Raw genomic sequence first — 17,875 nt, 5'->3', positions numbered from 1 at the left:
GCAGGGGAAAGAAATGTTCACTGGCCTTTTGTCCCTGAGAGTCAGTGCCACCCTTCCCAGACATGCTTCAAGATGGAGGAATCACCTCTCCCAGTGAGTCCCAGGGGTCTCTAAATATTAACAATGAGCAATCAAAAACTGAAATTCAAAACATACCACTGACAAACAGCATCAAAACTACACAACACATAGGGAAAAATGTAACCAAAACAAAACAAAACAAACAACAACAACTACAAATCAGGGCACCTGGGTGGCGCAGTCGGTTAAGTGATCCAACTCTTGCTTTTGGCTCAGGTCCTGATCTGTATCATGATATTGAGCCCCACGTCAGGCTCCATGCTCAGCAAAGAGTCTGTCTGAGCATCTCTCTCACCCTCTGTGCCTCCCACTCAGGCTCTCTTTCCATTCTCAAATAAAAAAAAAAAAACCTACAAATCACTGAGAGCTATTATATACCTAAATAAATGGAGATACGGGGTTTATGAGTCAGAAGTCTCATTGTTATGATATCCATTCTCCCCAAGCTGATCTACAGATCTAATATAATCACAATCAAATCCTCAGAGCAGACTTTTGTGCACAAATTGACAAGCTGATTCTAAAGTTTATATAAAAATGCAAAGGACCAAAACAAGAAAAAATGCATAGGACCTATAATAGAACAATTTTTGTAAAGAACAAGGTTAGAGGGCTAGTAATATGATTTCAAGACTTATTATAAAAGCTACGGTAATCAACAGTGTGATATATAAGACAGATCAATAAACCAATGGAACAGAGTAAACTTCAGAAGCCAGACCCACACAGAGATGGCCAACTGAATGTAAATGGTTCTAAGGCAGTTCATGAGGGGAAACAATCATTTCAATAAATGACACTTGAATAACTGGAGAAGCATATGTAAAAAAATGTCCCCTTTCCCCTTACCTTACATTATGTACAAAAACTAAATGTAAAGTCACAGACCTGAATTTAAACTATTAACAATAAAACTTACTGAAAACAGAAGAAAATCTTCAGCGACCTTTGGCTTTGACAAAGATTCTTAGATTTGACACACAAAAGCACAATCCATAAAAGAAAAAAAAAACTGATATATGGAATTCCAAAATCAAAACCTTCTGCTCTTTAAACAGCACTTTTTTTTTTTTTTAATTTTTATTTATGATAGTCACACAGAGAGAGAGAGAGAGAGGCAGAGACACAGGCAGAGGGAGAAGCAGGCTCCATGCACTGGGAGCCCGACGTGGGATTCGATCCCGGGTCTCCAGGATCGCGCCCTGGGCCAAAGGCAGGCGCCAAACCACTGCGCCACCCAGGGATCCCTAAACAGCACTTCTTAAAATGAAAAGGCAAGCCACTGACTAGAAGAAAATGTTTAAAAATCATATATCCAGCAATATATCTTGCATCCAGAAAACAATTTTAAAAACTAAACAGACTTCACCTAAAGTAGATATACAGATGGCAAATAAGCACATGAAAAGATGCTCTCACCTTCGGTCATTAGGGAACCGCAAAATAAAACCATAATGGCATACTACTATGCACACCTTAGAATAGATAAAATGAAAAAGACCTACCATAACAAATGTTCACAAAGATGTGGTGGAGCAAATGAAACTCTCATAAAACTACTGATGTGAAAGTAAAGTAGTACAACCCATTTTAGCAAACACCTGACAGCTTCTTAAGAACACATCTACTATACAACCCAGCCATTCTCCTTAGATACCTATCCCCGAGAAATGGAAATATATGTCCATACAAAGAGCTGTCCACGAACGTGGAGCTTTATGAGTAGCAGCTTTATTTGTAATCATCTAAAACTGGAAACAATCCAAACTGCCACCAACAGGTGAATGGATAAACCAATTGTGGTTTTATCTTTACAAAAGAATGCTACTAAAAAAAAAAAAAAAAAAAAAAATGCTACTCATCAATAAAACGAATGAACTGATACACACAACAGAAATGAATCTCAAAATGATTAAGTTGACTGAAAGAAGCCAGACAGAAGAGAACACATATTGTATCAAGTCATTTATGCAAAGTAATCAGTGGTGACTGAAAAAAAAAGATTAGAAGTTGCTTGGAGATAGGTGAGGGGTGGGGAAAAGTAATACAAAGGTATACCAGGTAACAAAATGTTCACTATTTTAAGTATGGTGATGGTTTCACAGATATATACATATGTCAAAACTTAAATTGTACACTCTATGTCAACTATATAGTCAAAGTTTTTTAAAAGACATAGAAAAAATAGCTGAAAAAACTGAAATACGTCTATCTCAACAGTATGAGTTCTTAATAATATTAAAACACATTCCTGTTCCCTCCAGAGGATGCTAAGAAACCAACTCATTATTCTGAAAAAGAAGAATAAGTGTAATTACTAACTCAGAAACACCAAAAAGTGCAGTTTGATCCTCTTGGATCTTGCTTTTATGATTTGTTAGGGAGGTCTGGAGCAGTACTAAGTCTATAGCTAATTAATCTCAACTACTGAGGCAAGACTCTCCTGAATACTCTACCTAATGCCCTGCAAATGATGAGTTTTTCCAGTCTGGCTAGAAAAACAGGTGCTATTCTCAGCTCTGTGTAAGGGCCACACACTCTTCCCTCTAATCTTTTTGGATGATAGTTTCTCTAGCCTTGAATAGTCTCCTCAAGCACATATGCTGATCAGTACTCTGCTAAATACTCAAAGAAACACAGTGAAGACCTCTAGGCTTCTTTCTCCATACATAGTCTCTTCCTTTTATTATTTGCTTCTAGATGACTTAATCTCCCCAGACTCTCAGCTCTGTCTCCTCAATTCAGGAAGGCGGTGGCCTTTAGTTCCCTCTCCCTATTGCAACTTGGAAACTCTCTTGGGCAGTAAGCTGAAGCAATCATAGAGGTCACCTCTTTGGTTTCCTATCTCCAGAGATCACTGTTCTTCATTGGTTAATGTCTGGTATCTTGAACTACTGTTTCATGTATTTTATCTGTTTATTCTTGGTTTGTTTCAGGTAGAAGGGTACATCTGGGCCCTGCTATTCCACTTTGGCTGGAAGCAGGAGTCCTCAAAGTGCCCTATCTAATTCAAAATGTCCCACTTATGGCTAAAGGGAGCCTGTTCAAGCTATCTCCTAAGTCTTTTCAACACAAGTTTCGACAGTCTTAAATCTTCTCGCTCTATGTTATGAAAAAATACTACACATTCACTTTGAATATTCCCTATCTCTAAAACAAGAATCAGGTGTTTCTTCTAAGAAGCGTATTTGTGTCAGAGAAAAATTCTCTAATGACCACAATCTCAAGGTGCTAGAGGTGCTCACTGATATAAGGTATTTCACTATCTTGAAGCCTTACTAGGACAAAACTGGGTTTTGTGTGTATATCTGTGTTTTATACATCATGAAATCCTACTAATATTACCTATTCAAATTTATATAACTTCTTTGATTTTATACTTCTATCTCAACCTTAAAAATCCAGGTTCCTAATATTAACATAGTTATCTGGTGTATCCATATATAAATATATATAGTTTCAGGATTTATCCTATATGATCACTGAAGCAGTTCAAGATTTGTTTATACTTCTTTTTGTCCTTAAGACACAGCCCAAAAAAAAAAAAAAAAAAAGACACAGCCCAATAGAGAAAATTAATCACTGTGCCATATATTAAGCTGTATTATTTTTTAAGATTTTATAAATAAATAAATAAATAAATAAATAAATAAATAAATAAAATCAAGATTTTATTTATTTATTCATGAGACACACAGAGAGAGAGAGGGGGGCAGAGACACAGGTAGAAGGAGAAGCAGGCTCCATGCAGGGAGCCTGATGTGGGACTTGGTCTCGGGTCTCCAGGATCAGGCCCTGGGCTGAAGGCAGCTCTAAACCGCTGAGCCACCATGGGTGCCCAGCTGTATTTCCTGTGTGGTTTAGCCACAAGCATGACACACAGGACCATTTAGTTCCTCTTATTTTTAAGGATTTCTTCCTTCATTAGGATTTCATTTTGTTTCACAATTACTTAAAGCATCTACATGACTCCAAAATCACACCTAATCACTAAAATAACATTTCTTGGTACTGCAAAATTTACATCCACATGTAGTCATTTTTATTTTATTTTATTTTTTTAAAGATTTTATTTATTTATTCATTCAAAGAGATGCAGAGAGAGAGAGAGTAGCAGAGACACAGGCAGAGGGAGAAGCAGGCTCCATGCAGAGAGCCTGACGTGGGTCTCCAGGATCATGCCCTGGGCTGCAGGCGGCGCTAAACTGCTGCGCCACCGGGGCTGCCCCACATGTAGTCATTTTTAAAATGGAATGGCAGGGTACTGTTATGATCTTTAATACAACTGATTGATAAGTAGAATTTGAAATTAAAAACATCATACCATTTACATCACAAGGATGATGACAAGGTAAGATATGAGAAATTCTCAGCAAAGGGAAGTCCCCTAAGCCTACAGCTAAACATCAAGAACACAGGATAAACAATTCTGACTGGTGCAGGAAGACAGAAAATATAGGGTGGAGATCTCCAGTGGAAAAAAACATGGAACTGATAAATTATTTGTGAAGTTTAACCACGTAGAAAATCAGATAAAAATAATTTTAAAGCAGCTGTAGAAGAGAATGAAAAGACAGCCAGAAATCTGAAACAAAGCAAAAAAAAAAAAAAAAAAAAAATTAAGACAACTCCAGGAAAAACAAAGTATAAAGAAAGGAAATCACCATATACTATTCAGCTCAGCTATAAATAATACATACTGTAGTATAACTGTATTAGGAGAATAGGCACAAGGGAAAAGCAGTATAAGAGCTTAAATATTTACTTACCATAACAGAACATCAAAAGGTGACATTTTAAATTATTAGTTAAGAGGATTGAAAATGGTTTACTTGGGAATGAGACCAGGAACACTGGTAGTTTAATTTCAAGTACTATAGTGCTATTTAATTATTCCAACTGTGCATGTCTTACTCAGAGAAAGGTTTTAAAAAAGAAAAAACTGTCAAACAATCAAGATTTATATACCTTATCTACAGATTACATGTTGACTGAACTTGTCAACCAAGTTAATCAACGGGAAAAGTTGCCTGTCCACAAGTTTATCAACTTGCTCACTTCTCAAGATATTTCTTACAACTAAAAACATCAAGCAAACCTCCATTCTGCATCATGATGGGGCTTATGAACTTTTAAGCGGTACAAGGTAACCTATTCACATTGAATTAACAAAAGTCTACTTAATTCAAATTTACAAGGACTGGCTCAATCAGAATGACACCAACTAGTAAAACTTTTTGCCAAAAATGAGTTTTAGTTTGGTCTGTGTCAAGTGGACAGATGTCATTTATAAAGTGCTGCCTAGATATAACAAAAATTAAGTGTTTGTCTTCTAAAAAGATAGCCCTTAAAGATGCAGTTAGTATCTTCTGCACACTTGCGAACATCAACTCCTGTGCTACCCTCACATCTAGCTCTTCAAACTAGCTTCAACCTGTGACTTTTCCTGATAGATGACAAAGCAACTGTGGAAAGATAAACAGTACCTAAATGAATCTGTATTTTACTGATACTATTTTACAAATTAGGCATGAAGTAAGTACTGTTATGATATTAAGAAGCCTGACTGGCTTTACTAGTTTTCTCTATATAATAGAGCACATATGAAATTTAAAAATTAAGACTGTAAACAGAGGGCAGCCTGGTGGCTCAGCGGTTTAGCGCCGCCTTTGGCCCAGGGCCTGATCCTGGAGACCCAGGATCGAGTCCCACATCGAGCTCCCTGCATGGAGCCTGCTTCTCCCTCTGCCTGTGTCTCTGCCTCTCTCTCTCTCTCTGTGTGTGTGTTTCTCATGAATAAAATATTTTTTTAAAAAGACAGTAAATAGAGCAATATTCCAAAAACTTATCACAGAAACTTATTAAAGCCAGGGGCATAATTTGAGATCTCCTACAATGAACCTCATAGGATTTCAACTACAAATATTTTTAGTCCAATATATGGGGCCATACTTGCCATCTGATATGTTAAGCATTCAGAGCATTTGTCTTCAGGCAGTTAATATGAAAAATTAATTTTATTTATATAAACTTTACAATGAAGTCTAATTACATGAAATCACCCATCACCAAGAGAGAATAAAATGAATGCTGTCAATGGCAGAGCATCATTACTACATCTTCAAATGGCTTTATGCCAAATATGATGCATAAGCTGGTGGTTATACTGAGACCTATACTTGGGCTCATGTGTATATTTTTATGTATTCATTTGGGAATATAAATATGCAACAATGCTATTATGATTTCTAAAATTTACCCCCAAAATAGAAGCTAATCCAAAGGAAAGGTTCCACTTCAAATAAGATGCAGAGACGAATAAAGAGATACAAGAAACCCAAACCTTTTATGAATAAATTGTAACTCATACTTAATTTACCACACTTATAAAGTCTATTATAGGGGTGCCTAGGTGGCTCAGTTGGTAAAGCATCTGCCTTTGGTTCAGGTCATGATCCCAGGGTCCTGGAATCGAGCCCATGCCAGGTTCCCTGCTCAGCGGGGAGTCTGCTTCTCCCTCTCTCTCTGCTGCTCTCTCACAGTCTCCCTCAAATAAATAAATAAAATCTTTAAGAAAAAAAAAATATATATATAAACTCTACTGTAAGACTAGACAGTAGAGTCTAGTCTTTGCCCAAAAAACTCTCTTTGCCCAAAAAATAATAGTAATAATGACTGTTGGATTCAAACATCTACAGCCCTAACAAAAAAACACTGAGGTTGTAATATACTCTTGGACTTTAACTGGATGTTCCAGTGCAATATTACTCAAAAGAACAGTGTTATTTTGAGACTAGCTCACTATAACTGCAAAATATTTATGACAGATTACCTTATTTCTAAGGTATGAAAGACTGTGACTCATTCATTTGCCTTTTATGGAGCTTTTGCAGCATGGGGGTCAAAAGGTCCTTCCAAGCTCAAAAGTCTCTAATTAGCAAAAAAAAAAAGTTACCTGTCTTTAAGTTTCTTTGCCTTTGAGATGTACCATTTATTCTAAGCATTTTTAGAAGGTAAAGTGAGAGTGAGTCCCAAATTCTCCTGTAAATATTCATTCTGTTAAAAAGGACCAATTAAAAAAAAAAAAAAAAAAAGATCCAAACCAATGTCCTAATGAATCATACCAAATTAATTTAGGGGTTAGAAGACATATTTCTTGAGATTTCTGCTTTAAAATAGTACATAATAAAGAAACATAAAGATAGACATGAAGCAAGTATGGCAAATTACTAACAATTACTGAACGCAAAAGAGGCTCACCTATTTTTTAATTTTGTATGTTTACAGGTTTTCAAATTAAAGATTATAATGAAAAGCAGTATTTTACTGGTCGCTTGAGAATTCATTAACAAACATGCACATAAAATCTTAAGTTGCAACTTGAGAAAAACATAAAATACACTAAAAAAATTGGCCAAAATAGTAAACAGTAGTTGTACTGGGAATATGAGAACCTGATTTGATTCTTATATTCCACTTTTCATTACTTCCTCTCCCCCACTCCCAAAACACATTGATTTTATGATGGAAGGGCTATGTATTTACACACATAAATATGTAGCACCGTCAAAACTAAAATAGAGTGGTTTCAGACTTAAAACAGAAGTTCTTTAAAATAAATAAGAGTAAAGGATTTACCTGCTCTTCTCTTTTCTGCTTGCGTAACTGCAGTCCCTCTTCCTCCCTTCTTCTGCGCATCTCATCAGGATTCAGGGACTTATTTTTGTAACTTTTCAGGCGAAAGTTCTCTTTTCCTGGAGTAGTCATGATTTCTACAAAAATGGGAGAGAGGAAGAGAACAAATGAGCTTCACTTATGGTAAAGAGCTCTGTTATGCTAATAGCCTAGCCTTACTACATAGAGACACCAGAAATAGCTACTTTTTTAAACACCTTTACTAAAGTGTACAAGTCAACAGCTTTATGTATTTTCACAGCTACATGCAAATCACCACCAGTCAATTTTTTAATATTTTCATTACCTCAAAAAGATTCTGTTTGGCTATCACTTCTAATCAGAACAATTCATATGAAGAGAATCATATGTGTGATGATTGGCTTCTTTACTTAACATATTTTCTTTTTTTTTTCAAAGGAAAAAGGTTTAATATACAGATTGAAGATTCATATCATGATAAAGGATATAAAGTTGAATACCTTCTTGTAATAAAAGTTCAACTTTTGCATCTTTTCCTACTTATACTGTTATCTTTTTTTCCTGTGCTTTTCTACTGCTTTCACCCCACCTCTTCCTGTCTGTTTACATGGATTCTCTCCCTCTCCCCAGTAGTTTGGAAAGCCTACTCCTACAGAAGCTAACATGATTAACACTAATTTTAATACATCCTTTAACTTCACCAACATCTAAGTAGCATCTGTAAAGTTCTTTTCCCCTTCTCCCCAAAGTATACTGTTCACAACCCATCCTCCTGGTAGGATTGTGGCATTTTATTTTTGTTTTCCTTTTTGACTTTTGCTGTGAGAGGAAGGTAATATATATATATGTACTGTGTGTACAGATTTATTATACTCATCCTAGATGGCTAAAGTATATCCTCCAGTAATTCTTTCAAAGAGGGTGTGCAAGAATCAAACTTTGTGAACTCTTCAGTATCAAAAATGTCTTCATACTTAGCATATTTTCAAAGTTCATCTATGTTGCAACATATATCAGTACTTTATTCCTTTTTATGGCTGAGTAATATCCCATCATATGGATATACCCCATTATATATCAACTCATCAAGTGATAGAGATTTGAGTTCTTTCTACTTTTTGGCTATTATGAGTAATGTTTCCATAAACATCTGTAGGCAAGTTTTTATTCAGACATGTGTTTTCATTTTTCTTTGGAATATACCTAGAAATCAAATTGCTAGGTCACAGGGTAACACTCTTTAATTGAAGAAATGCCAAATTATTTTTCCAAAGAGCTACACTATTTTACATTCCCACCAGCAGTGTATGAGGGTTGACAATTTCTCCACTATCACAATTTTTGGTGTCTGCTGTTCTTTCACATACTTATTTTCCAACCGTATATCCTCCATAAAAAAAAAAAAAAAGCCTATTCAGATTCTTTGCCCAGTTTTAAATTCTTTACCGCTCTCACATGCTTTAAAAAAAAAGTCCCTTATCAGATATATGGTTTTTAAATATTTTCCTTCACTCTATAGGTTTTTTTTATTCACTTTAAGATTTTAATTTATTTATTCTGGAGAGACACACACACACAGAGGCAAAGACACAGACACAGAGAGAGACACAGAGAGGCAGGCTCCATACAGGGAGCCTGATGTGGGACTTGATCCCAGGACTCCAAGATCACACCCTGGGCCAAAGGCAGGCACTTAACCACTGAGCCTCCCAGGCGTCCCTTCTTTTCACTTTCTTAAAGGTGTTTTTTGAAGCACAAAAGTTTGTATTCTTAATCCTAAATTTCCTTCCTTTATCCTAAATTAAAGTTTTAGCTCTTACATTTAGGTCATCCTCTTTGAGTTAATTATTATTTATGGTATAAGGTAAGGGTCCAACTATATTATTTCACATATGGCTACCCATTTGTTCCAGGCACCGTTTGTTGAAAAGACTATTCTTTTTCTATTGAATGGTCTTGACACCCTTGCTGAAAGACAAATTTTGTAGTTTCCAATGTTTTATATTTCTTTTGTTAAATTTATTCCTATCTTAATTCTTTTGATGCTATTGTAAATGGAATTTTTTTCATTTCATTTTTGAATTGTTCATAACAAGTCTATAAAAGTGTTCAGTTTTCCCCATTAGGTATGATGTTATCTTTCAATTTTTTCATAGGTGCCTTTATTCATGTTAAGGAAGTTCCCTTCTATTCCTTGTTTTTTGAGTGTTTTTATCATTTAAAGTGGGATGGATTTTATCAAAAAATTTTTCTGTATTTATTGTGAGAACAAATGTGGCTTTTGCTTTTTATTTCCTGATATATTAACTGGTTTGTGAATTTTACACTAATCTTGCATTTCTGGGATAAATGCCACTTGGTCATGGTGCAAAATTCTTTTTATATGCTGGTGAATTAGCTTTGCTAACAATTTGAGGATTTTTGTCTCCATCTTCATAAAACATAATGGTCTGTAGTTTTCTTGTGATATCTTTGCTATCAGGATAATACTAATACTAGCTTCATAAAATAAGTTGGGAAGTGTTCCCCCTCTCAATTTCTAGGAAGAGTTAGCATTAATTTTTCTTTAAGTGTTTGACAGAATTCAGCAGTGAAGCCATACAGGCCTGGGCTTTTCTTTGTGGGTAGCTTTATGATTAATTCAATCTATTCACTTGCTGTAAGTCTATTCAATTTGTCTATGTAAGTTAATTTCAGTATCTTTCTAAAAATCTGTCCAATTTAGGGACAACTGGTGGCTCAGTTGGTTGGGCATCTGACACTTGATTTTGGCTCAGGTCAAGATCTCGTGATCTTAGAATCTCATGAGACTGAATCCTGTTATCAGGCTCCACACTTACTTGGGGAGTATGCTAGAGATTCTCTCTCCCCTTCTCCCACTGCCCCTCCCTCCATCTCATGTGTGCGCTAAAATAAATCTTTTTAAATGTCCATTTTATCTAAGCTATTTAACTTATTGGCATACAGTTCATAGTATTCCTTTATCATCCTTTCCATTTTGTAATCCCAATAGTAATGTTCTCTCTTTTATTTCTGATTCTAGTAATTTAAGTCCTCTTTTTTTTTCTATGTCAATCTGGCTAAAGGTCTGCTAATTTTATTGATCTTTTCAAAGAACCAGTTTTTCATTGCTTCTTGATTTGAGATCTTTCTTCTTTTTAACAGCATTTATTACTAAAAGTTTCCCTATAAGCACTCTTTAACTATATCCCATAAGTTTTCTTAGGTGGTAACTTCATTTTCATTTATCTCAAAGTATTTTCTGATGTCTCTTTTCATTTGTTTTTTGACCTACTGGTTATTCAGAAGTATGTTAATTTCCATATATTTGTGAGTTTCCCAACTTTCTGTCAGTGATTTCTAATTTCTTTCCACTGTGGTCAGAGGACAACCTTTGTACTATTTCAATCCTTTTAAGATTTGTTTTGTGGCCTAGCATATGGCTTATCCTTGAAAATGTCCCACATTCACTTGAGAAGAATATATATTCTATTGTTGCTGGGTGGTGGTTTGCTCTACAGATACCTATTAGCACTAGTTGGTTTATAGTGTGGTTTCTTTGTTGATCTTATGCCTGGTTGTTTTATATGCATTACTAAAAGTGGGATATTGCAGTCACCCAACCATTATTGCTAAATTGTCTATTTTTCTCTTCATTTCTGTCAGATTTTGTTTCTTGTATTTTGGTGCTGTTATTAGACACATATATATTTATAATTTTTATCTTTCTAGTAGACGGACTCTTTCATCCCTCTGTATTTCTAGTAAGATTTTTTGTTTTAATATCTATTTTTTTCTGATATTCGTGTAGCCACTCCCTTCTTTTGGTTGTTGTTTGCATAATAGATCTTTTTCCATCCTTATACTTTTAATGTATTTGTATCTTTAAACTTAAAGTAAACCTCTTATAGAGAGCATATAGTTGGATACCCTGACAATCTCTGCCTTATTATATATATACTTTAATCAATTCATGTTTAATGTTATTATTGATATATTTGATTTGTGACTTTTTTCATGTTCTATGTCTCATGTCTTTTTTTTATTCATTTATTACTCTTTGCTATTTACTTTTTTGCATTAAGTGAATATTTTCTAAAGAAGCACTTAAATTTAATGACCTATTCACTGTTTTTTTGTTTTTTTGTTTTTTTTTTAGCATTTCCCCCTAGTGGCTGCTCAAGGACTTACCATACATATTTTAACTACAGACTTAATAGCTTCAGACTTCTACTAGCTTAATAACTTCCAGGAAGATAGAGAAATGTTACGCTTTATTGCCTTTTCCTCCATTTGATGATATTGTGATACATATTCTATTTAATATTACAAATCCACCAACGCACCATATTGTAATTATGACTTTACCACCTATAGTCATTTCCTTAGCTTTGCCTCCATCACCTCCTATGTGCTGACAGATATATTACAAATATGAATTTCTATACCTTACAGGCCCAAGAACACATTGTATACATATTATTTTACACAACTGCCTTTAAAAAAAATAGATTGACTGATTTTAGAGAGAGCATGTGAGCACAAGTGGGAAGAGCCGAGGAAGAGAGAGAATGTGAAGTGGACTCCGCACTGAGCTCAAGTCCAATACATGGCTCCATCTCATGACCCTGTGATTGTGACCTAAGCATAACTGAGAATCAGACGCCTAACGAACTGCACCACCCATACACCCCACACACTGCTTTTTAAATCAGTTTTGACTAAAAAGGAAAAAGAAATATGTGGTTATATTCTTTTAAAATTACATAATTATCTTTACTGGTACTCTCTGTTCATATAGATTCAAATTGCCATCTGGGATCACTTGCTTCGGCATTCTTGCAAGGTGGGTCTGCTAGTAATAAACTCTCAGTTCCTCTTTATCTGGGAAAATATTCATTTCATTATCTTTTTTTTTTTTTTAAGATTTTATTGATTTGAGAGAGAGAGAGTATGAGCAGTGGATGAGCGGCAGAGGAAGGGAGGGAGGGCACGAGGCAGACAGAGAGAGACAGAGAGAGAAGCAGACTCCCTGGTGAGCAGGAAGCCCAATGCAGGGCTTGATCCCAGAACCCGGAGATAATGACCTGAGCCAAAGGCAAATGCTTAACCAACTGGGCCATCCAGGCATCCCATTTCATTATCATTTTTAAAAATAGCTTTGCTGGATATATAGGATTTTTGGAGGACTGTATTTGTCTTTGAGTACTTAGACTGTATTATTACACTGCCTCTGGCCTCCACTGTTTCTCCTGAGAAATCAGCTATTATTCTTATCAGGATTCTCTTGTAAGTCAATTTCCTGAAGAAGAGATTATAACCTGCTTCTCCCCCTAACCATCCAACCAAATCTCTGACCTTAAATCTTCAATCTTCTCCCTTAAACCGGGAGTACAGACAGCACACTTCTCTGAAAGATACACCCTATAGGAGCAGAGTATTTTGTTACGGGTGAGGTTTTCCAGCAGCCTGAGGTTTTCTCAGCTGGTCTATTCTGACATGGAATCACCACCTTATCACCTTTCTTATAAATAGAAAAAAAATAGTCTATTCCCCAATGTTCCCAGCAGCTCTGCACTCAGGTAGGGTCTCTGTTCCACAACTGGCGACTGGACACAATGCAGTTCTCTGAACCCAGAACCTAGCCTCAGCAGCAAGCAGCGGGGGGTAAGATGAGAAAACTGATGCCCTGCTCCTCCCAAAAAAACCTTCCCTCCAATTGGAAGCTCTTCATTTAATATGACCTAGAAGCATTTCCAGACACTTTAAACAGTTGTTTTTCAAGTTTTCCCCAATTTTACTAGGGAATGGGTCTATAGCACTCTGTGCTGTCAGGCTGGAATTCACAAAACAGTGATTTTTAAGATGATTTTACCACAAGCAAATGAGAATCATTTGATTTATAATGTGCCATGCTGTAACATCTACATTACCTAAATGTCTTAACAAACATTCAAGGCAAGAAATTACTATTCTCATTCTTTACAGTTAAGGATTCAGGATGCTAAAAGAGGTTAAGTGACACTTAATACAACATACAGCAAGGATAGGAACCTAGGTTCCTGATTATAAACCTGATGTTCTACTGTTATTGACTGAACTGTGCTCCCCCTCTACCAACTATATACTGAAGCCCTAACTTCCATAATGACTATATTTGGATACGGGGCCTTTAAGGAGGTAATTAAGGTTAAATGAGGTCATAAGAGTGGAGTCCTAATCCAGTATGGACTAGTGTCCTCACAAGAAGAGGAAGAGACACAAGAGAGCTCTTTCTCCAACCCACCCCCTATGCACACACAAAAAAAGATTACAGCGAGAAGATGGTCATCCCCATGTCAGGAAGAGAAGCCCTACCAGAAAACAACCCTGTTGGCACCTTGATCACAGACTTCTAGCCTCCAGAACTGGGATAAAATGAATTTCTGTTGTTTAAGACACCCAATCTGTATTTTTTATGGTGGCCCAAGCAGACTAATATATACACCAAGCGGTATTTTGTTAGATTGAGCTTTATCAGACTGAAAGGCAGAGGCAATATAGATAAGAATCTGCAAATAATTCTAAAGGGACCATTTAACACTGCTGAGAAATGATCTAGAGAAAAAAGCTGCATTCCTGAAGCAAGTAGCATTTTGGCTCTGAAATATCACAATATAGCATAATAATAGGCAGTGCTAAAATGAAGGCCCAAGTTCAAGAATCAGAAGCTTTAGGTCAAAGAAAGGAGAAAGCCTGTAGGAACAGGGCAAGACCTGGATAAAGATTAACAATACCAAAAACCAATTAGACTTCAGTAACTGGAAGCCTGTACTCAACATGGAGCTGGAAGGGCACACAATTAAGGAAAGGCAATGTTAGGAATACACATATACAGGGAGAAAAAATAAATGATAAAACAAATGGAGTAAAAGGTAAAATGAATGACTGAGGAATGGGGTTGAAGAGTAAAAAGGAGACCTTTGTACACTTCTTGAAAGGCCTGTAAGTTTGAAATTAAAGCAAAAAAATTTTAAATATGAAAAAGAATCTAAAAGGAAAAAATGTTCATACAAAACTATTATCCACTTGCTTCTTTTTATTAAAGTAACATAAGAAGCAAGTCCGGAGAAGAGGCTGGCCTTAAAGCCCTGTTTTCAAATTTACTTCCTAGCACCATGATATAGAAATACTAAAGTTCTGGGAGTCTTGGTTTCCTCAATTGCACAATGGGCATATTACCTTATAAGGTGAAGAGAAGTAAGATGAAAGCATACTCCCTCTGTCTAACCCATATATAGCTCACACCTGATATTTGTGTAATGAAGAAATGGCTATAAATAGCTCTAAAGGTTCAAAAAAAGATCTCTTCTGACTAAAGTGATGAGGTATAACTTTATAGAGAAGATGGTGTTTCAGCTATGTTGTGAATAGAATTTCAACAGTTAAGTTAAAAGAGAAATACCCACAAGAGTACAAATTAAAGGACAAACATTAGAAAATACAACTGATGAAGAACAGCAGTTAAATCCTATCTGATTAGAGCAACTGCTCTTCAAAAGATAGACATGAGAAATGCCAGTGCTTCTGTTTTCTTTCTTTTTTGTTAAATTGTGGTATCTGAGAACTCAAATGACTCATCTCTCAAACTAGTAATTTCTATCATCCATATAGTACACTTGTGCCTTTGAAATAGTCTTCCCTTTCAAATAATAAAAAGGCTCACATTAAAAAAAAAGAACAAAAACAAAAAAAAAGAAAAAAAGAAAAAATAAAATAAAATAAACCAAACAATATGGAAGGATCAATGAAAATGTACCTTCTCCTAAAGGTAACCACCATCAAGTTCTCTGCATATCCTTTCAAAAATTGTTTATACAAGTATACATATACCCTTTTGGTTTTTATAGTATACTGATGGGAAATTATACACACAATTCTGCATGTTTGCTTCAATTCTGGACAATCTTCCATATAATACCTATAGAGTTAAATTATTTTCAATATAGTAATTTTTATACCATAATGACCAGACTCTAAACATCACTGACAGTTAAGCTTGTCTCCAATTTTCTATCACAATGCTGTAACCAATATTCTCCTTCATGTATTTGCACATATTCTGCAGTTATATCCAATCATGAATAAACAGTGGAACCTAAAGGTCTAAAGTATGTGGACTTAAAATTTTGATAGTCAAAACACCCTCTAAAATACTGCACCAAAGTACACCAGTGAATATGCATGCATCAGTTCCCCACCACTATTACTGTTAACACAAGATTGATTCAAACTTTTCCATACTTACAATATTCTATGTGAAAAAAAAAATGTTTTTCATGAAAACGATTTTCATAACACTAAGATGTTACATGTGCTTTTTCACTTTCACTCAAAGTTTTTCAGAAGTTTCATGATGTGATGACATCATTACTATGATGCCTAATAGAATGTGTGCTATTTATTTCTGAGTTTTAGTTTTTAAATTTCTAATACAGTGAATAACAGATATAAAACAACAACATAAAAAGTTCCTTGGGGTCCTCAATAAGTTAAGAGTGTAAAGAAGTTCCCAGGCCAAAAAATTTAAGAACACTTAAACCAATCTTTTTTGTCTTAAGAAAAAAATAGTCATTGGATATTCAGATAACATTCTAATCATAGATTAAGGAAACTCAACATTTTTACAATACTGTCTTCCTGGTCAAGAATTAAATATATATTTCCACTTATCTTTTTTTTTTTAATTTTGATTGATTGATTTTTTTAATTTTGATTGATTTGATTGATTTATTGATTTATTTTAATTTTTATTGATTTATGACAGTCACACACAGAGAGAGAGAGAGAGAGGCATAGACACAGGCAGAGGGAGAAGCCAGGCTCCATGCACTGGGAGCCTGACGTGGGACTCGATCCCAGGTCTCCAGGATCGCGCCCTGGGCCAAAGGCAGGCGCTAAACTGCTGCGCCACCCAGGGATCCCTCCACTTATCTTTTTTGTTGCAATCACAGATGTGAAATTTTCTTCCATCATATTCTAACTGGCTACTGTCTATATGTGAAAAAATTACTCATTACTATACATATATTAATTTTTTTAAGCCAGCCAAAGAATTAAGTCTTTCAGCTGACACTCCGGATATTTAACATCTCTAAAAAATTCTAACTTTTGCCTCCTCTATTCTAATGCTTGTATTAAATCTCACTTCTTGTTTTAAAATATTGGACTAGTACTTCCAGGACAAAGTTACAATGTTAAGCAACTAAGGTTATAGCAGGCATTTTTATCTCATTTCTGGTCTTGATCCAGGTCTAGTGTTTTGTTACTAAACATGATACTGGGGTATTTTTTTTTTAAGCCAGGTTTACTGAGGTATTATTTATAATTTACACACACAGTAAAACTTAACATTTAAGTAAACACCATTACAAATAGAGAACATTTTTTTTTTTAACTAAGAAAAGTTCTTTGAGGTCTTTTCTAGTAAATCCACTCTGTCCCCAAACCTCAGGCACTCAATGATTTATTTTCTGTCCCTACAGTTTTGCATTTTCCAGAATGTAAAATAAATGGAACTATCCAGTATGTAACCTGCTTCTTTCAGTCAGTATTAACTAATCTGAGATTCATCAATGTTGTTTCATCCATCAGTAATTCATATTCCTTCTAATGCTGAAATGCATCCATTTTTTCTGTTCACCAGATGACAGACGTTAGAGTTGTTTGCAGTTTTTGGTGAGGACGAATAGGCCACTATATAAACATACACATATGGATTTTTAAGATTTTATTTATTTATTCATGAGAGACACAGAAAGAGAGAGGCAGAGACACAGGCAGAGGGAGAAGCAGGCTCCATGCAGGGAGCCCGACGTGGGACTCCATCCCGGGTCTCCAGGATCAGGCCCTGGGCTGAAGGTGGCGCTAAACCACTGAGCCACCGAGCTGCCCCATATATGAGTTTTGTATGAACAAGTATTTTCATTCTTCTTGGGCAAAAACCTAGGATGACACTGTTGGGTCATATGGTAAGAATATGTTTAACTATATAAGATCGTCAAACAGTTTTTCAAAGTGGCTGTACCATCATGCAGTCCTACCAGCAATCTACAAGCTCCAGTTGTGTTGCAGTACTGTTTTGAGATACTTTAAAAAA

General features: G+C 35.5%; 1 protein-coding gene across 3 annotated transcripts in view; it reads right to left on the bottom strand.

Annotated features, from left to right (window-relative positions):
- The window catches only part of KPNA1 (karyopherin subunit alpha 1), a 68,335-nt gene that overhangs the window by 37,322 nt on the left and 13,138 nt on the right, over nucleotides 1-17,875 (bottom strand). For all 3 annotated transcript variants that reach the window (XM_041754891.1, XM_041754881.1, XM_041754901.1), the window contains one exon: nucleotides 7,720-7,853. In XM_041754891.1, coding sequence (XP_041610825.1) covers nucleotides 7,720-7,848 — 129 coding nt within the window. In that variant the 5' untranslated portion in view covers nucleotides 7,849-7,853. The remainder of the gene's footprint in view (nucleotides 1-7,719; nucleotides 7,854-17,875) is intronic.

The sequence above is a fragment of the Vulpes lagopus genome, chromosome 1, assembly GCF_018345385.1.
Source record: "Vulpes lagopus strain Blue_001 chromosome 1, ASM1834538v1, whole genome shotgun sequence".
Lineage (NCBI taxonomy): Eukaryota > Metazoa > Chordata > Mammalia > Carnivora > Canidae > Vulpes > Vulpes lagopus.
This window is presented reverse-complemented; position numbering and strand designations above follow the sequence as displayed.